Source organism: Triturus cristatus, chromosome 1_2 (genome assembly GCF_964204655.1).
Source record: "Triturus cristatus chromosome 1_2, aTriCri1.1, whole genome shotgun sequence".
In the NCBI taxonomy this organism is placed as follows: Eukaryota; Metazoa; Chordata; class Amphibia; order Caudata; family Salamandridae; genus Triturus; species Triturus cristatus.
Genome location: NC_140580.1, coordinates 318916580 through 318931807, shown reverse-complemented (window position 1 = coordinate 318931807; position 15228 = coordinate 318916580). Strand labels below are relative to the sequence as shown.

The following is a 15228-nucleotide window of genomic DNA, read 5'->3' as shown; positions in this document are numbered from 1 at the left end:
TCTCCTGAATCAATATCAAGGCCCGATTTGAGGCTCTCTTGTATAGGAGTGTGCTGTAATTGACATACTATGTTGCCCTCCTGATGCACCTCTTCAGCAATTATTTTAGCCATTCCAGCAGCGGATGCCTAGTCCCTCTCTATGCGCACAGGAACATCACCCCCAGCTGTCAAAAAGTAAAACGTTCCTTGATCGTGATCATGAATAGGCTCCTCAGACCTGGTTTGTTGAGCTGACCCCTCAGGAAAGTCTTATCTTTTTTTTTTTGCAGAGTTTTATATAGCGCGAACTTGACCCGAATCCAATCAGGTATCAGAGCGCTTTACATAGCACCAGTTACGTTACATGAGGACCCACATTTATTCTTTGTTAGGCACGGGGAGATTAAGTGATTTGCCCAGGTCCGCGGTCGAGTGCCCTAGCCATTAGGCCAACTCCTCTCTTCAATCGTTATCGTTATTATTTGTTCCGGTCGGGCTCCGCTAAGCCACCCGCCTCTTGGGAGGAATACGCTTGCGCTGGCACGTACGTATGGCCAGTTTTCACAAGGATTACCGATTGGGCAAGGTAGAGGAGAACTGCAGCCCAGGGAGGTCGCAGTACAGAGGTAAGTGGGTTTAAATGTATTTTTAATTAATTTTTACTTACTTGTTAAAAGCGGGGGTGGAGGCGGGAGCTGGCCAACTTTGCTCCGCTGCGGAGTGTGCGGATATTTGCCTTCTTCGCGTTCTCCGCGGAACGAGGAGAAGGCAAATCTCCACACACTCCGCTGGTGGAGCGGAGGTCTCCGTTCGGAGTTACTCACATCACGCATGTACCACTATGCGTGGTGCAAACGTGATGCAAGGCTCTTAAAAATATGCCCCTTAGTATGTGGAATGCAGTTGTGGAAAAAAATGGCATGTCAAACTCAAAGTATAGGTAGAATTGGTCTCCTCAAACTGCTTTAAAATTCAGGAAAGTATAGATTGCTGAAAACTGTTCAGTTACGTCATGAAAAAAATTATTACAATTATTTCCATCTTGGCTTGCACACTTGCCTGACGCCATTCGACATAGTGTTCAAAAACGTGTGATGTGAGCTACAACAGGTCATTTTCTAATATAGGGGAGCTGAATTTCAAAATCCTAAACTGGTACAGGGAATCACACAAGCAGAAGAGATGGGTCATTCATGAGGCACTATGGAAAAGTTGCAGTTGTGCAATCTATAGGTTTTGGAGGGGATGGTTAACTGGCAGGCAGTAAGGTGGGTGGGCAGAATGATTGATCAGTGGGTGGATGGATAGAAGGATGGATGGATGGATGAACAGAGAGACTGATGGATGCTTGATGGTAGCACGCTACCCTGCAAACCCTAGGGTAGTGGGTAATTGACTGGTTATTGTTGTTGATTTAGATTAGTCTTGTGCTCTCAATGAAACCGTCCATGAATTTGCTCCAGTTTCTTTGTGGTAGATTAAAAGAAGTGATAATCCGTGTGAGTTCATCCAAATGGTTGGCGGAATGCATGGACTGATGGAAGGATAGATGGATGAGCGAACGGATGAACAAACAGGTTAATTTAGAGCATATATAAAAAAGTGGGTCGAAAGACAGGGTGACAGATTGATTGTTAGACATTAGCTAAATAAGATTAATCGGTGCATTTGCTGATTTAAAAAAAAAAATGGGTAGAGTGGATGAATGGATGATGGATGAAGAATGGATGTACAAGAGAGAGGGTTTACAGCACATTTAGATACGTGTATTGACAGACAGGACAAGAGATTAATTGATAGCCATTATATAGATAGATAGAAATAAAGAGATAAAAATTGTTGAAGCAAACAAAAAAATAAGCTTTGCCTTTTTACCATTAAAACAGTTGATGAAGTAAGATTTTAGAAAATTAAGGAAGGTTAAAGTTTATAGCCTGCCTTCCCTGCTGGGCATTTTGAGGAATTGTTTATGCATGAAGTCGTATAAAAACTAAGCCAGAAAAAGAAGCTGAACAAGGCCATGAAATCCTCTTCACAAAATCGGCAGCCCCCAGGGCTGCGCGGCTCGCGCCATTTGCCATGTTGTGACAGGCGCCCGCGTTCCAGCACCAGGAAATGTGTCAACAAACGTGGTCTGGCAATGTGAGGCCACAAACACTCCTCTCTGCGCGCTGATGTGATATCATATGCGCTCGCTGCCCGAGCCTGGCACCACGGTTTGATGCCCTGCGACACCACACAGTGCTTGTCCCCTACTGTCAGGAACCAGGCTGTAGGGTTAGGCAAGGGTGCCCGGGCTGCCAAGGTTACCGCTTACCCTGGCTGGGGGTGCACGTTACACATATCTAACCTGGAGTTTTTCAGTCTTAGCTACCTCAAGACAAAAGAGGACAGTGTGATATGTCTCCTCACCTCATATCAAATTTTAACGAACAGTCTCACCAGAAATGAGGCGGGCCAGAGCTGAGCGTTTTACATGATGGATGTATCAAGGGCCTTAAAGCAAGTCTTTATCAAACATAATTAATATACAAGTCTTTTGGTTCTTCTTGTTGCCTGTTTGTTTTTGACGTGCCATCTAACCATTGCATACATGATTTCAAGCCGACTGAGGTTACCAAGGACTAGCTGGTAGCACAATACAAAAAATTGTAAAATAAATACTTTAAATTAAGATATGGCAAAACCGATAAAGCGACAGTTACTGAAATGCAGCGCAATACAAATGCAGAATATCGTGCAGGGCTGCCGCACTTCCGGTTCAAGATCATATAACTTACAAGTAGGCCTGGGCGAAGCACTACACTACGCTCGCGTAGTTTGCGAAGTTCGCGCTACTTCGCACTACGCGAACTGCACGTAGCACAGTGCGAACACGCGTAGCGTAGTTTTGCGTAGTGCTGCGGTCATTTTTTGCTTGCTCGCGGTCCTCAACGTCAAGTTGGCGACCGCGAGCAAGCAAAATGACATCCCGGTGAGACTTTTTCCTTGTTCGCGATCAGCAACATCAAGTTGGCGATCGCGAGCATGGAAAATAAACCTCCCGGCGAGATTCCCAACGCGAGGTTTCTCATTGCGAGGGGTCGCGTATGCTCGCGACCGCTCGCGATGAGAAACTACCAGTTCGCGTTGAGAAAGCTGCCGCTCGAGTAAAAATCTACTCGAGCAGCAGAAAACTACAGCTCGCACTGTGCAAGATGCCATTTTCAATGATTGCACAGTGCCGGTTGCTTGTCCGCACTGTGCAATCATTGAAAACAACATCTTGCACAGTGCGAACATGTTACTACGCAGTTCGCGAAGTGCTACGCGTAGCTCGCGTAGTGCGAACTTCACTTTGCGTAGCTTCGCGAAGTGCTACTTCGCGAACTACGCCCACCCTTACTTACAAGACCAACATCATAGGGGCACGCGACAGCATGCCCTGCACGTTCTCACGGGCCGACAGTACACAAGTCACTTTGGTCACCCTCACACAGCCACGCAACAACACACACTCAAAGAGCCCAGATAACAGCAATAATTTACACGTGGGACAGTGCTGAAAGCACATATGCAACTCAATCAGTTGACAAGCTCCAGAAGAGTACAGTAGTGTCGAAAGTGTGGAACGCATATAGCAAAAACATAGTAGTGGCTATATCATTAACAGCTGTGATGAGCATATCAGAGTTCCTACCTTGTTTTTAGGACATTGCACTCTCTAAAGCACATACATACACATGGCTTGGGAATGCTACGAATTTGAGTATGAGCTGCTCGGTTCAGAAACAGGACAAGGCAATGACTGTTCCCTTTCCGAGCTGCTCTGACTCCCCTGTTTCCTATGAAAGGCGCAACATCGAGTTGGCTGGTTTATTTGAAGACATTTTAGAATTCAAGGGGAAAGAAATTCTGGGCAAGGTCCATGTGGCCATCAAAGGGTTCTTATCTATCTTGGGTTGGTTTCACCAATGGTTGTTTCAAATGGTTCTAAGACCTGGTACTAAAGAACAAGTTAAAGTGGTTATTTCTACAGATTACACTGAAAGCATTATACAACAGTTCCCTACAGTTTTTGGGGTGTGGTTTGGGCAAAATCAAAGGGCTCGTGTATGAAATAAGAGTAAAAGATGGGGCCATCCCTGTGAAACAAAAACTTAAAAGTGTGCCTTTTAGCATAAGAGAAGGTTTGGAGAAAGAGCTCACGGCTACAAACTCATACACTAATTCTGAGAATTTCCAAGGTAAGTGTATGCACTTTAGACACTGTGTGGCAGATTTATGAAAAATAGTGTAGAACAGCAGTTGAAGTGGCTGTGCTGTTCTGTGCTAGGGATAGGAAATATCGCAGAGCCATGTCTAAAAAAAAAAATAAGTAATGCCCTTCTACTCTTCCCCAGTGACGGCCCACAAATAGGCTGCACAGCGCCACACACACACACACCTTTGGAAAGGGGGGGCTCTGGGCCCCCACGCCTGCATGGCAGTGCGGCGACCTCCCCCGAACTTCTCGGTGGTGGGGGCGTGTCCACTGGGGCGCGCCCTACCACCGATTGGCTGCTTACGCGACCCGGATGTCGTTAATCGACATCCGGGTCGGAGGGGAGGGGGGGCGGGCCACTGGGGGGATAAAGAGGTGGGGAGCGCCCAGGTGACCCCCTTGTTGCCTGGACGCTCCCCCACAACGGACGTGCCCCGGCGTTCAGGGCGTTAAATTTTCCCCACCCACCATCCCTGGAGTACGTGGTTGATGCGTTGCTAGTCCGACTAGCGGACATTGGGCGCGGTAAACTGTTAGGAAATGTTAGTTTCTGATGAGGTTTTGTTTTAGGACTTTTTCTCCCATTGTAGCGAGCAATATTGTATTGTGAAGTTATGTTCTTGATTATGCTTTCTCTTAGGCCTTTTTCTCCCAAGGTAGTGAATGATACTGTATTATGTGTAACTGGTGCAGTTGTGTTTAGGCCTTTCCTTCCCTTGCAGCTTTATGGTGTTATACATGATGTGTGATTTTAGTCAGTGTAGTTGTCCTTTAGAATTTTCTCCCATAGGTCGTCGTATTTAATAGGTATGGGGCATGCGGTAAGGTCATGACCGGTGAGCAACTATTTGAAGGTCTGAGGGGGCGGGCACCATCCTACGGAGGTGCCCGCCCAGGGGGAGGGGCCATTGGCCCCTCCTAGAACTTCAGGGGCAAGGTAACTGCTGCTACAAAGGGGCGCGGGTTGGGGAGTCACGCTTTCCTTAGGCTGGTAGCCACCCCGCGCGCGCATACTCATGACGTCACCGGATGGCGCAGAGTAAGGGCCCTCCTTTAGTGGGTAAATGAAGTTCAGGGCGTGGACCGGGTAATTACCGGGCCCGGCTGCGCATGCGCACACCTGTAGGGGAAGCGCAACTAGTAGGACCTGACACCGGTTAGCGACCTTGCCATATGGCCCAGAAATGTTAGTATACAAAAATGCAGAGGAGGATGTTAGACTCGGTTAGGAAACAACCTGTATTAGAGTCTTTGTTAAGGATAGTCACTCACACCTGTTGACAATAATGTATCTAATGTCCTGCTGATTTTTGTATAACTGTTTATCATGCAAATTTAAAAATTTATTGTTTTGTACTTAATAAATACGGCCGGGGGGTCTCGCGACCTCCCGCCTTCCAAAGATACCACGTCTATGTGCTGTGTCCGGGGGTGGTGTGGTCATAGGGGGAGGGCGGTAGCCAGTCACTGACCATGTGCACCACAGTGAACCTGTGTGCCCATGATGTCTACCATAGACTTTGTAATGGAAGGATATCCTTTTAAACTTTTTATAGATAGGATGTTTGCTATACAGTGCAGTACACATGCAATGTGTAAAACGTTAGGAGAAATGAAAAGATTTTACCTAGTTAGCGACTGCCTCAAGCTGGTGTTATTTTTTTGCACAAAGAAATAATTTTAGTAGATAGGGCTTTGCGTCAAATACCAGGAGTGGTACCATGGTAACACATATAGATCACCTATGGTACGCTGCCTGGACGTCAAGTAATACGAAGCAGTGCAAAGTACTATTTGCGTTACTTTAAGGGTTACTTTCCAGCTCAAAACAAAACTTGCAATGAAAAATGAATGCTTTATCAACACTTTGTGCTGCTTTGCATGAGATTGTGGTTGCGCAAACCTTTGCAAAACCTGCCTCTGCAAAGTCTTAAAAACAGGCGCACAGGTCTGCTCTGCACACCCATTCATGATGTAGGCCCATGAATGATTGGTTCCTCTGAAATGTAAAACCTATTAGCAAATGTATACTTTTATATGACGTATTAGAGACTTTTGTCCACCCCACATTAAATGGAGCCTTACATTGGAATTTGTTGGTGAGACGGAGACAATCTGGGCTGCTGGTGACCCGTGGACTCGTTTCTTGCATAAAACTAATATCCTAATTTTACCACTTCTAAACGTAACGGGCCTACGGTTATCAGAACGGTGAAGGGATGTGGTGGCGTGAACGCTGCATTTGCATTTCTCGTACAGAAGTCAGCAGTGAATAATCAGCTCACTGAGACATCTTCACGTAGATGAGTGAGACTCGGCATCGCTGCCATTATTATCTAAAATATATATCTTACAGCGTTGCGCAGTCACCGCTGAAGTAAAAGTAAAAAAGTAGAAATACGTAATGCAAAAAAAAAAAAAGACTTTTCCGAACACAGGGGAAATTATTTGAATAACAAACAAAACGGAGCTATTTACAGTAGTGAGAGATTTTTTAAAAAAAGTGTTGAGCAGAAAGCATGATACACGATAAACAAATCCAAGGCATGTGTAAGTGTGCAGCGCGCGCGCACGACACAAACCGCGTGAACAGATTTTTGCGCGTAAATATCTAAGGTAAATACTTCAGCTCTCATGTGGTGCCGCGTTGGGGGTGGTGGGGTGGATTTGTGGTTGAGGATAAGAGGCAGACAGGGGACTGCCTCGGAATACCTCAGATGTGACTCTTTTTGAAAGGTGTAAGCCATCAAAGGCTCCGTGGGAGCCCCGGGGCCCCGGCTCACAGGGAGGTTTGCCACAGGCGCAAACCCAGCCGAGAGCCCGGGCCGTGATCTCCTTCGCCTTCAAAGCAGATTATGCAAAGCGGGTGAGAAGGGGTGAAAAGGGAAGGCTGGGGTGGAAGGGCGCTTGTTTTTTTTTTCTCTGCAGACAGCATTCAGAAAGAATTTAGTTTTTTTTAAGTTAACCCGCTCCTGCATTTTTGTCCCATCCCGTGGTTCCAGCTTGCTCAGTGGGGCAGGTGGGAAACTGAGCATTAGCCTCATGTTTCCTGGAATGGCAGAGACATGCTTTCAGCGATTATAGAGGAAGGGCATGTAATACGCTGCATTATCAATTTACTGACTTTAACGTATACATTAACTCGAAATATCTCCGAGTCAGTGCATGGGCTGCGGGCATCAGAGCATGGAAATCCGGCCAGTAATTGTCTCTGTGTTTCTGGGCTCTGCTGTCAGCACAACATGCACTAACTTGGAGAATGTTTTCAGTTAACGTATGTGTTGAAGACGCAGGCCTCGTTTTGTGCAACGAGCTGCTTCACTGCCTTACAAACGACAAATAGCACGTGTGCACTGCAGGCCTCGCTTCTTGTTATTTTATTGCTGCCTTTGTCTTATGCAGCAGCGCTTCAAACAATGTGGTACTTGCTTGCTTTGCTGGCTCAGCGCACATACAAACATCTTTTTTTTTTTTGCGTTTGAGGGGAAAAAAGTTAGTACCCATAACTCAGACTTTCTCAAAGTTAATGCAGGAAACACAGACAGCACATCTGGAAAAAGGAGGAGGCAATCCCTGCTCAGCCTTCCAGACTTGTCATGTCTGCATTTCGTGCACTAATGTGGAAAATTCAGAGTTATTATGCAGGGCCACTGGAATTATGCGGCAGGAGACGGCCAAATTATGCAGCAGGGTTGATTAAATTATTTGACAAAAAAAGGCAAATTACGCAGCCTAATGCGGCACATTTTGTAATGGTATTACTTCAAATATTTGTAATTTTTAAACTTGATAACACTGTTTGGGCACTGGCTGCACCCCATTAGTACCAATTTAACACCCAAATTTAGCAATAAGCAACAGAAAGTTGACCATTCCAGCTTTTCAAAGGACTTTCCCCCACGCTGCAACATGTGTTGCTGGATTTTTAGTAACTTTTGTACCATTTAAGCTAGATACATTTTTTGTTGTTAAAATCTGCAGAATATGCAGCAGATGATGGATTATGTGTCAAATGTAGCAACTGTATAATTATGTGAAAATTGCAGCTTCCGCACAATCGCATAACTCCAGTGGCCCTGGTTATATTAATTAACTTTAAACACCTAAAATGCAAAAAAAGCGCTGGTCACCGTGCTGAGCCTATGCAGCTTTTCATGCTATTATTATCATGCATGATTTGTAGAGTGCATGGCTACCTAAAAAAGTTTTCCCTGCGCTAGCCTCCTCACTGCTAGGCCCTTGAGGTCGCGTCATGAACACTGCACACAGGCACATTATGAAGCTGTGCATCTGTTTTCAAAGGAATCACTCTACTTACAGCAGGTATTAACTGGGTGGTTCCGTTGCTGCATTATGACCATTGCGCTCAGAATAGAGCTGTGCATGTGTTTTCAATGGAACCGCGCAGTCTACAGCACATGGTGCGCAAACATAAACTCAGTATTTGTGGTTGCGTCCCGAACAATATGTACTGACACAGAAAGGATCTTAACTTCTTCAGTGCCCATGACGAGATAGTCTCGTCATAGAGCACGGTTGCGCTGTGCCCATGACGAGACTATCTCGTCATGAACCCCACCCACTAGTGCAACGCCCGGCACAGGAGGGGGAAAGGGCGTGGCACTGAAGGGGTTAAATAAACACCCACCAATTCCAGAGGGTCTATAACAAACAGTGCACACAGAACAGAGTTGTGTGCCTATTTTTTTATTAAAATTGGTCTCTCTCTACATTGCATTGTGAGCATGCGCTAACTCAGTTACTCCAGGAGTTAGTGCATGAACTCTCGATATTGGGCACATAGACTGCCAACCACTGCTCCATTTTTCCGAGATGCGCTGTCTGAAGCTCATGTGCTAGGTAAAAGTGTCATCAAGCAGATGCATGTGCGGTAGGCACTTTGATTTATTTCGGAACAAAGGCACACAGCTCTGTGCTCGGCCTATGTGCGGTGTTCATGAACCCAGCCACGTAAGTTAGGGCATTAGGTCTGGATAATGGATGCAAAAAGAACTCTATCTTTCTAGGCTCCCGTGACTAGAGCTCATGCACTAATTCTAGAAAGTACAGAGTTAGTGCCTACCTATGATGTGTTGTAGCCAGCACGGTTTTGTTGAAAACAGGCGCACAGCTCCTGCTGATGATATGGCCCTTGTGCACTTTCATGTATTGTTATGCTATGTGAACTTGTAGAGCGCGGCTAGTCACCTGTGAGGGTATCCAGGAATATGTAAGAGGCACATGTACAGAAAAACTGTTGTGCATGTGTTAGAGACAATTTAAGCACTGTAATGATATGCAAAATTCTTTTGGTATGCCTCTTTAACTTGTGCATGTATATAAAATGCAGTAGCACAAACATACACAAAAAGTATTGCAAACCTGGAACTGCGCTAACTGCAATTCCACATTTGCAAACAGTACTGCTAAATGCAGGAAAGTCATTTGCATATGCACACCTCTTTCTCATGCAGTCCCAGGCTTTTATATGGTGTTTGTAGCCTCAACCTGCTTCCATGAATAAAAATGTCACTGTCAACCAGCCAATTTGTTCTGTTTTACTATCCTCATGGTGATGATGTTAGAAATAGAAGGTTCGAGACCGCTGGATTGTGATGTGGGCTTTTCTGCATTTATAAACAAGGCTGTAAATAGTTCTCAGGTTATATGAGGCATATGGTGCAGATGCGCATATGATATTGTGCATGAGTTAGTGGCACCTTTTCCCCCCATCTTATCATAGAAACTTGCATTTTGATCTCTGTATTTCTTCACGTGTGCTGCCTCTTTGCTTGTACACATATGCAAAATATATTAGCACAGATGTGTATTTTGCCTAAGATAATGCAAATACATTTAGCACTGGGTAAACATTTTGCCCAAATGCAAAATATAATATGTTGCATATGTGAAAAATATTAAGTACCATAAATGAGTTCTGCACATGTGTTTTAGGTGCTACAATGTCTACTCAGGGTCAGATTACAAGTTGGCTGTTAAATAGCAATCACAGTGCAGGCACCTCTTTGTGCAGCTATTTCAGTAATAAGTGGGGCCATGTTTATCGCACATGGTAATTACAGGTGTTATGAAGTTTGCACTTTCTGTTTCATTTTTGTAGGTCTTATCAGATGGAATTTGGAAAAAATGCCTAGTATTTGCCAGAACATGCAGATTTGGGTGCAGTAAAAGACAATATCTGTATGTTGTACCCCAAACAGTAGGAATAGGTAATAATTATTACATCTGATAAATTCAAAAAACATTGTCAGATTCCATCAAGTGCGATAAAAACTGGACAACAATGGTTAGCCATAACAGTCCATAAAATAAGCGCAAAAGTTGTTTGAACATTTACACCTTTCCACACAGTTTCACAAAAATGCAGCATTAGCTTTTACGCAACTGTTCAATAAACACATTGAATGAATACAGATGGTATTGAAATATTGAGCCATTCACGACGGTGACTCCGGCGTAAGAGGTCAATTGTGCAGCGGTCTTTCATGCAAATACATTCACTCACAGAGTTATCTTACTGGGTTTACATACTTTAGACCACTCATCGTCATCAATAGTTTATTCAATTAAAAAAAAATCTTACAACTACAGCAAAAAATAGAACATCAACACAGTTATACAACAAAGCAAAAATATAAATATTTACATAAAATTGCATAAAACGTCAAGAGCCGGTTCAATAATAGCTACCACTTATTAAAGATTTGAAAGAGATGCCCATCCATTGTGACAACAAAATTAATGTATTTCACATTTTGAACCTGCCATTTACACCACTAAGAAATGGAGAGCTTTATATAAAAGCAAGTTAATATTATTACGGCTGATTCTGTGTGTACAAAGGTATCTAAGCACATTCTGATTCTCAGAATTCTACGCTGTAAAAAAGTCGTTTCGGTCGGTCGTGCTGGCTCGCCCGACATCTCTTTCTCTAGACATTCCTGTGCGCGCGGTATTATGTAAGCATCCGAAACTCACAGAGCAAATGAAGAAAGGCAGAAAGACCAGCGCACCAGGGTCCCTAACTTTACACGAAAACAGGGTGTGGTTTTTTAAAAGTCAGTGAATATACACCTGTTAATATGTGTAAACTATCGAATCGTCAATCACATCAGGAGAAAGCGGAGTTTATGGTGGAATTACCGTCGAAGCATGTTTAGTGCAGTTTATAACTCCACATAAAAGAAATAAAACCTGCCTCGTGGTTCTAGTTTTAAAGTCTGACGAAAATACCACTGTGTATATAAATGAATAAATGAGAAACGTACGTGCACGGGCCGTTGCGTGGCTCTTGAGGGTGGTGTAATGCGCTTCCCGCGCACTCCACCCCGAGATGAACCACCTAGCCCTCAGGAAGAATTTGCTCTCCCCCTAATTCAGCCCACATACCTCTATTTCAGCCAAGAAGCGTAGAATGTCAATTTAGCTAGAAAGGCATTCCTGTGGAATGTTCTTCAATCGTTCATTCATCCTAGCGTTGCTGATACGCATGGCTAGTGCTGACTTCACAACTACAGAACCACTGCTAAAAAAATGCGGCACTGGAGTGTCGAGCAAAGAAGTCTGTGGTATCGGAAAATCCACCCGTTGCGCTACAGTGACCTATAAATTTGCAGGCAGGCTAATTAAAGGGGCCAAGGCCTACAGAATGTTTCTTTTTTAAGATAGACGAACAAAGTGACAATTAATTACATCTTGGCAAAAAAAAAAGTATCATAAAAAAATACTTATACTTGGAAAAGGTGTTTGAGTCAAAGCTTAGTTTTGCATACTGTCATGTCAGCTCCTAGAGCGCTACCACCCATGGGCGCAGTCAGGCAGTTCCAGGAGAAAGCAAAGGGACCCACTGGCACTTACCAGGAGTGGCAGGTCTGAAGAACGCGAGCCAGGACGACGACGAAGACCGCGAGGCCCCTGTGACGCATAATCCACGCGCAGCAGGTCCCAAGAGCCAGCGAGAAACAGGTTCCGTTCTTGCTCTGAACCGCGCCTCCGGCTAGGCTCGGTCTAACTCGCAGCCACTGCGATGGGTGAGCGCTGGGTAAGCGATCCAATGCGGGAGCCAAAGGGGCAGCGAAAGAGAGCTGCAAACTTCCTAAGCAGAGATTATCTACTTAATTAAAGATTTTCCCCCTAAACCCTTCAGCCAATCAGGACTCAAGTGCCAGAGAGAGATTGGGTTGATCAAAAGAACACCCCAGGCTCCTAGAAGACAAACACACCAAGTAAAGGGATCAGGATAAGCGAGAGAGAGAGGGGGACAGAGGAAGAGGAGGGAGGGAGAGAGCATCATGTGTAGGCTGCCTGCCTGCCAGCTCCTAGAGTCCAGGCATAACTCCCCTCACCATCCTACCACCCCCAGAAATGGTTCATTCCGCCCGCTGCAACCTAGATGGGTTCTGCAACTCGATTGAAGACAGAACAGGAGAACTGGAATTTAAACTGCTTCAGTGGTACTCTGTTCACCAAGCGAGGGGAGCGGCTGACCAGACAAGCCTCATAATCAAACTTCTAGGCCCAAAGTATTGTTTCGATATCAGCTTCAGTCATGACGGCCAGTCTGAAACTTGCAGCCCATTATGAGGGTTACGATACCATACATTAGCAACATTGTATGCAAATTAGTTGCATAACCTGTGAAGTGATTATTCTGATAGTCCGCCTCTATTCGGTCCCTACCTACTCTCTCATTTGTATCGCACAAAGGCCGGGCTGCCAAACACGTTCTCCTTTTTGCCCCCTAGTTCTGCAGTGCACAGTGCCAGAAGTAAGGATGCGGATGTAGGTTTCCTGCAGACTCAATGTGCAACTAGCACATTTTTTCTGCAGCTCCCATATAGCCTCCCCCCCCCGCAGCCGAACTAAGGTGGCTTCGTGGTGAAAGGGTACTAATAAAAGTCAAGGGCTCTGTCATTCCAAGATCCTCTTTACTATATACAGCATGCATCTCGAAATACCGAAATTTAAATGCCAATAAAGGTTCTTACGTTCATTTTTTTTTATTAGTCAAGATATCCTTTCTCTTACCTCATCAAACCACATACAAGTCTGCTCTTAAAAACCCTTAGCCTGTTCTATCTCACCTTCTTCTTTGCTTCTCGTCTTTCTCAGAGGCATAACATTGGCCTAAATGTATTCAATCATTCAATCAATCAGTGATTTTGAAGTTCGCTACTCACCCGTGAGGGTCTCAAGGCACTAAGGGGAGTCGAGTTCAAGCAGCTCCATGGTCATTCAAAGAGCCAGGTCTTGAGATTCTTTCTGAATAGATGCAGTGTCGGGCTTTGTCTGATGCGGAGTAGGAGAAGGATCAGCCACCCTCTCTGGCCCAGTGGATGCGGGGGACGTGGCTCGGGCTTGGTTGGCAGAGCGGGGGTTTCTCTTGGGGGCATGGAAGGAAATTCTTTCATTGAGGTATTGGGGTCCGGTGTTATGGAGAGCTTTGTAGGTGTGTGTGAGCAGTTTAAAGGTTATTCTTTTTTCCACAGGGAGCAGTGGAGGTCGCAGAGGTGTTGGGTGATGTGGTCATGTCGTGGGATATCGAGGACGAGTCTGGCTGCGGCATTCTGGACGGTCCGAAGTTTGCGGAGGAGTGTTTTGTTGATTCTGGTGTAGAGCACATTTCCGTAGTCCAGTCTGCTGGTGATGAGTGCGTGGATGACGGTCTTCCTGGAGTCGGGGGGATCTATTTGAAGGTCTTGCGGAGTATGCGGAGGGTGTTGAAGCATGTGGAGGACACAGCGTTGATCATGCTGTTCATGGTGAATGAAGAGTCGAGTATGATGCCGAGGTTTCAAGCGTGGTACGTAGGGGTAGGTGAGTTTCCGAGGGCGGGGTGCCACCAGGTGTTGTCCCATGCAGAGGGGGTGGATCCGAGGATGAGGACTCCTGTTTTCTCCGAGTTGAGCTTCAGGCAGCAGCTGCTCATCCAGGATGCGACGTCCCTCATCCCTTCTTGGAAACTGTGCCTGGTGATGTCCAGTTCCTTGGTGAGGGAGAGGATGAGCTGGGTGTTGTTGGTGTATGACACTATGTTTAGTCTGTGTTTTCTGATGATGGTTGCGAGGGCGGCCATGTAAACGTTGACGAGCGCGGGGCTGAGGGAAGTTCCTTGGGGTACTGTGCATCTGGTCTCTGTAGGTTTGGAGAGGAAGGGCGGGAGTCTTATTCTTTGTGTTCTGCCTGAGAGGAAAGATCGAATCCAGTCTAAGGCAGTTCCCTGGATGCCGGCATCGTGGAGTCTGGCGGCTAGTGTTTGGTGGAAGTTGGTGTCAAAGGCTGCTGAGAGGTCTAGGAGGATGAGGGCTGCAGTGTGGCCTTGGCGAGTACGGTGTGGAGGTCGTCAGTGGTGGCTATGTGGGTGGTCTTGGTGCTGTGGTTGCTGCAGGATCCAGATTGAGAGGAGTCGTGGATGTTGTTGGTTTCTATGAAGTGCGCTAGCTGAGTGTTGATATTATTCTCAATGACTTTGGTGGCGAAGGGGAGAAGAGAGATGGGCCTGAAGTTCTTGAGGTCTTTCAGGTCTGCGGAGGGCTTCTTGAGGAGGGGTTTGACTTCGGCACGTTTCCAGTTGTCGTGGAATGTGACTGTCTCGAGTAAGCAGTTGATTGTTCGTCGTAGTTCGGGTGCAGTGGCGGCCCTGTGGAAGGTTGTGGTGGGCAGGGGTCAGAGGGTGCTCCAGAGTGGATGCTTTGCATAGTCTTTGCGGTGTCTTCTTTGTTGAGAGAGGTCCAGGTGAGGAGGGGTGGCTGGATGGAGTGGCTGGTGGGGGGTGTTGGGTCGGTGCTGTGGTGTTAGTCGTCAAAGTTGTCATAGAGCGTCTTGATCTTGTAGTGGAAGAAGGAGCTGAGTTTGTTGCAGAGGTCTTGGGAGGGAGGGACATTGGCAGTTTCGCTGTTGGGTCTGGTGAATTCTTGTATGATGGTGAAGAGTTCCTTATAATTGTGGGCCTTGGAGAGGATTCTGTCTTGGAGGAAGTTTCTC

At 45.8% G+C, this 15228-nt stretch overlaps 1 protein-coding gene across 1 annotated transcript in view; it reads right to left on the bottom strand.

Moving 5' to 3' along the window:
* Positions 1-12373, bottom strand: part of WNT8B (Wnt family member 8B) — a 542910-nt gene extending 530537 nt beyond the window's left edge. Inside the window, exon 1 of the mRNA XM_085603883.1 lies at positions 12103-12373. Within this exon, the coding sequence (XP_085460009.1) occupies positions 12103-12170 (68 nt within the window). The 5' untranslated portion in view covers positions 12171-12373. The remainder of the gene's footprint in view (positions 1-12102) is intronic.
* Between the last annotated feature and the right edge of the window lie 2855 nt (positions 12374-15228).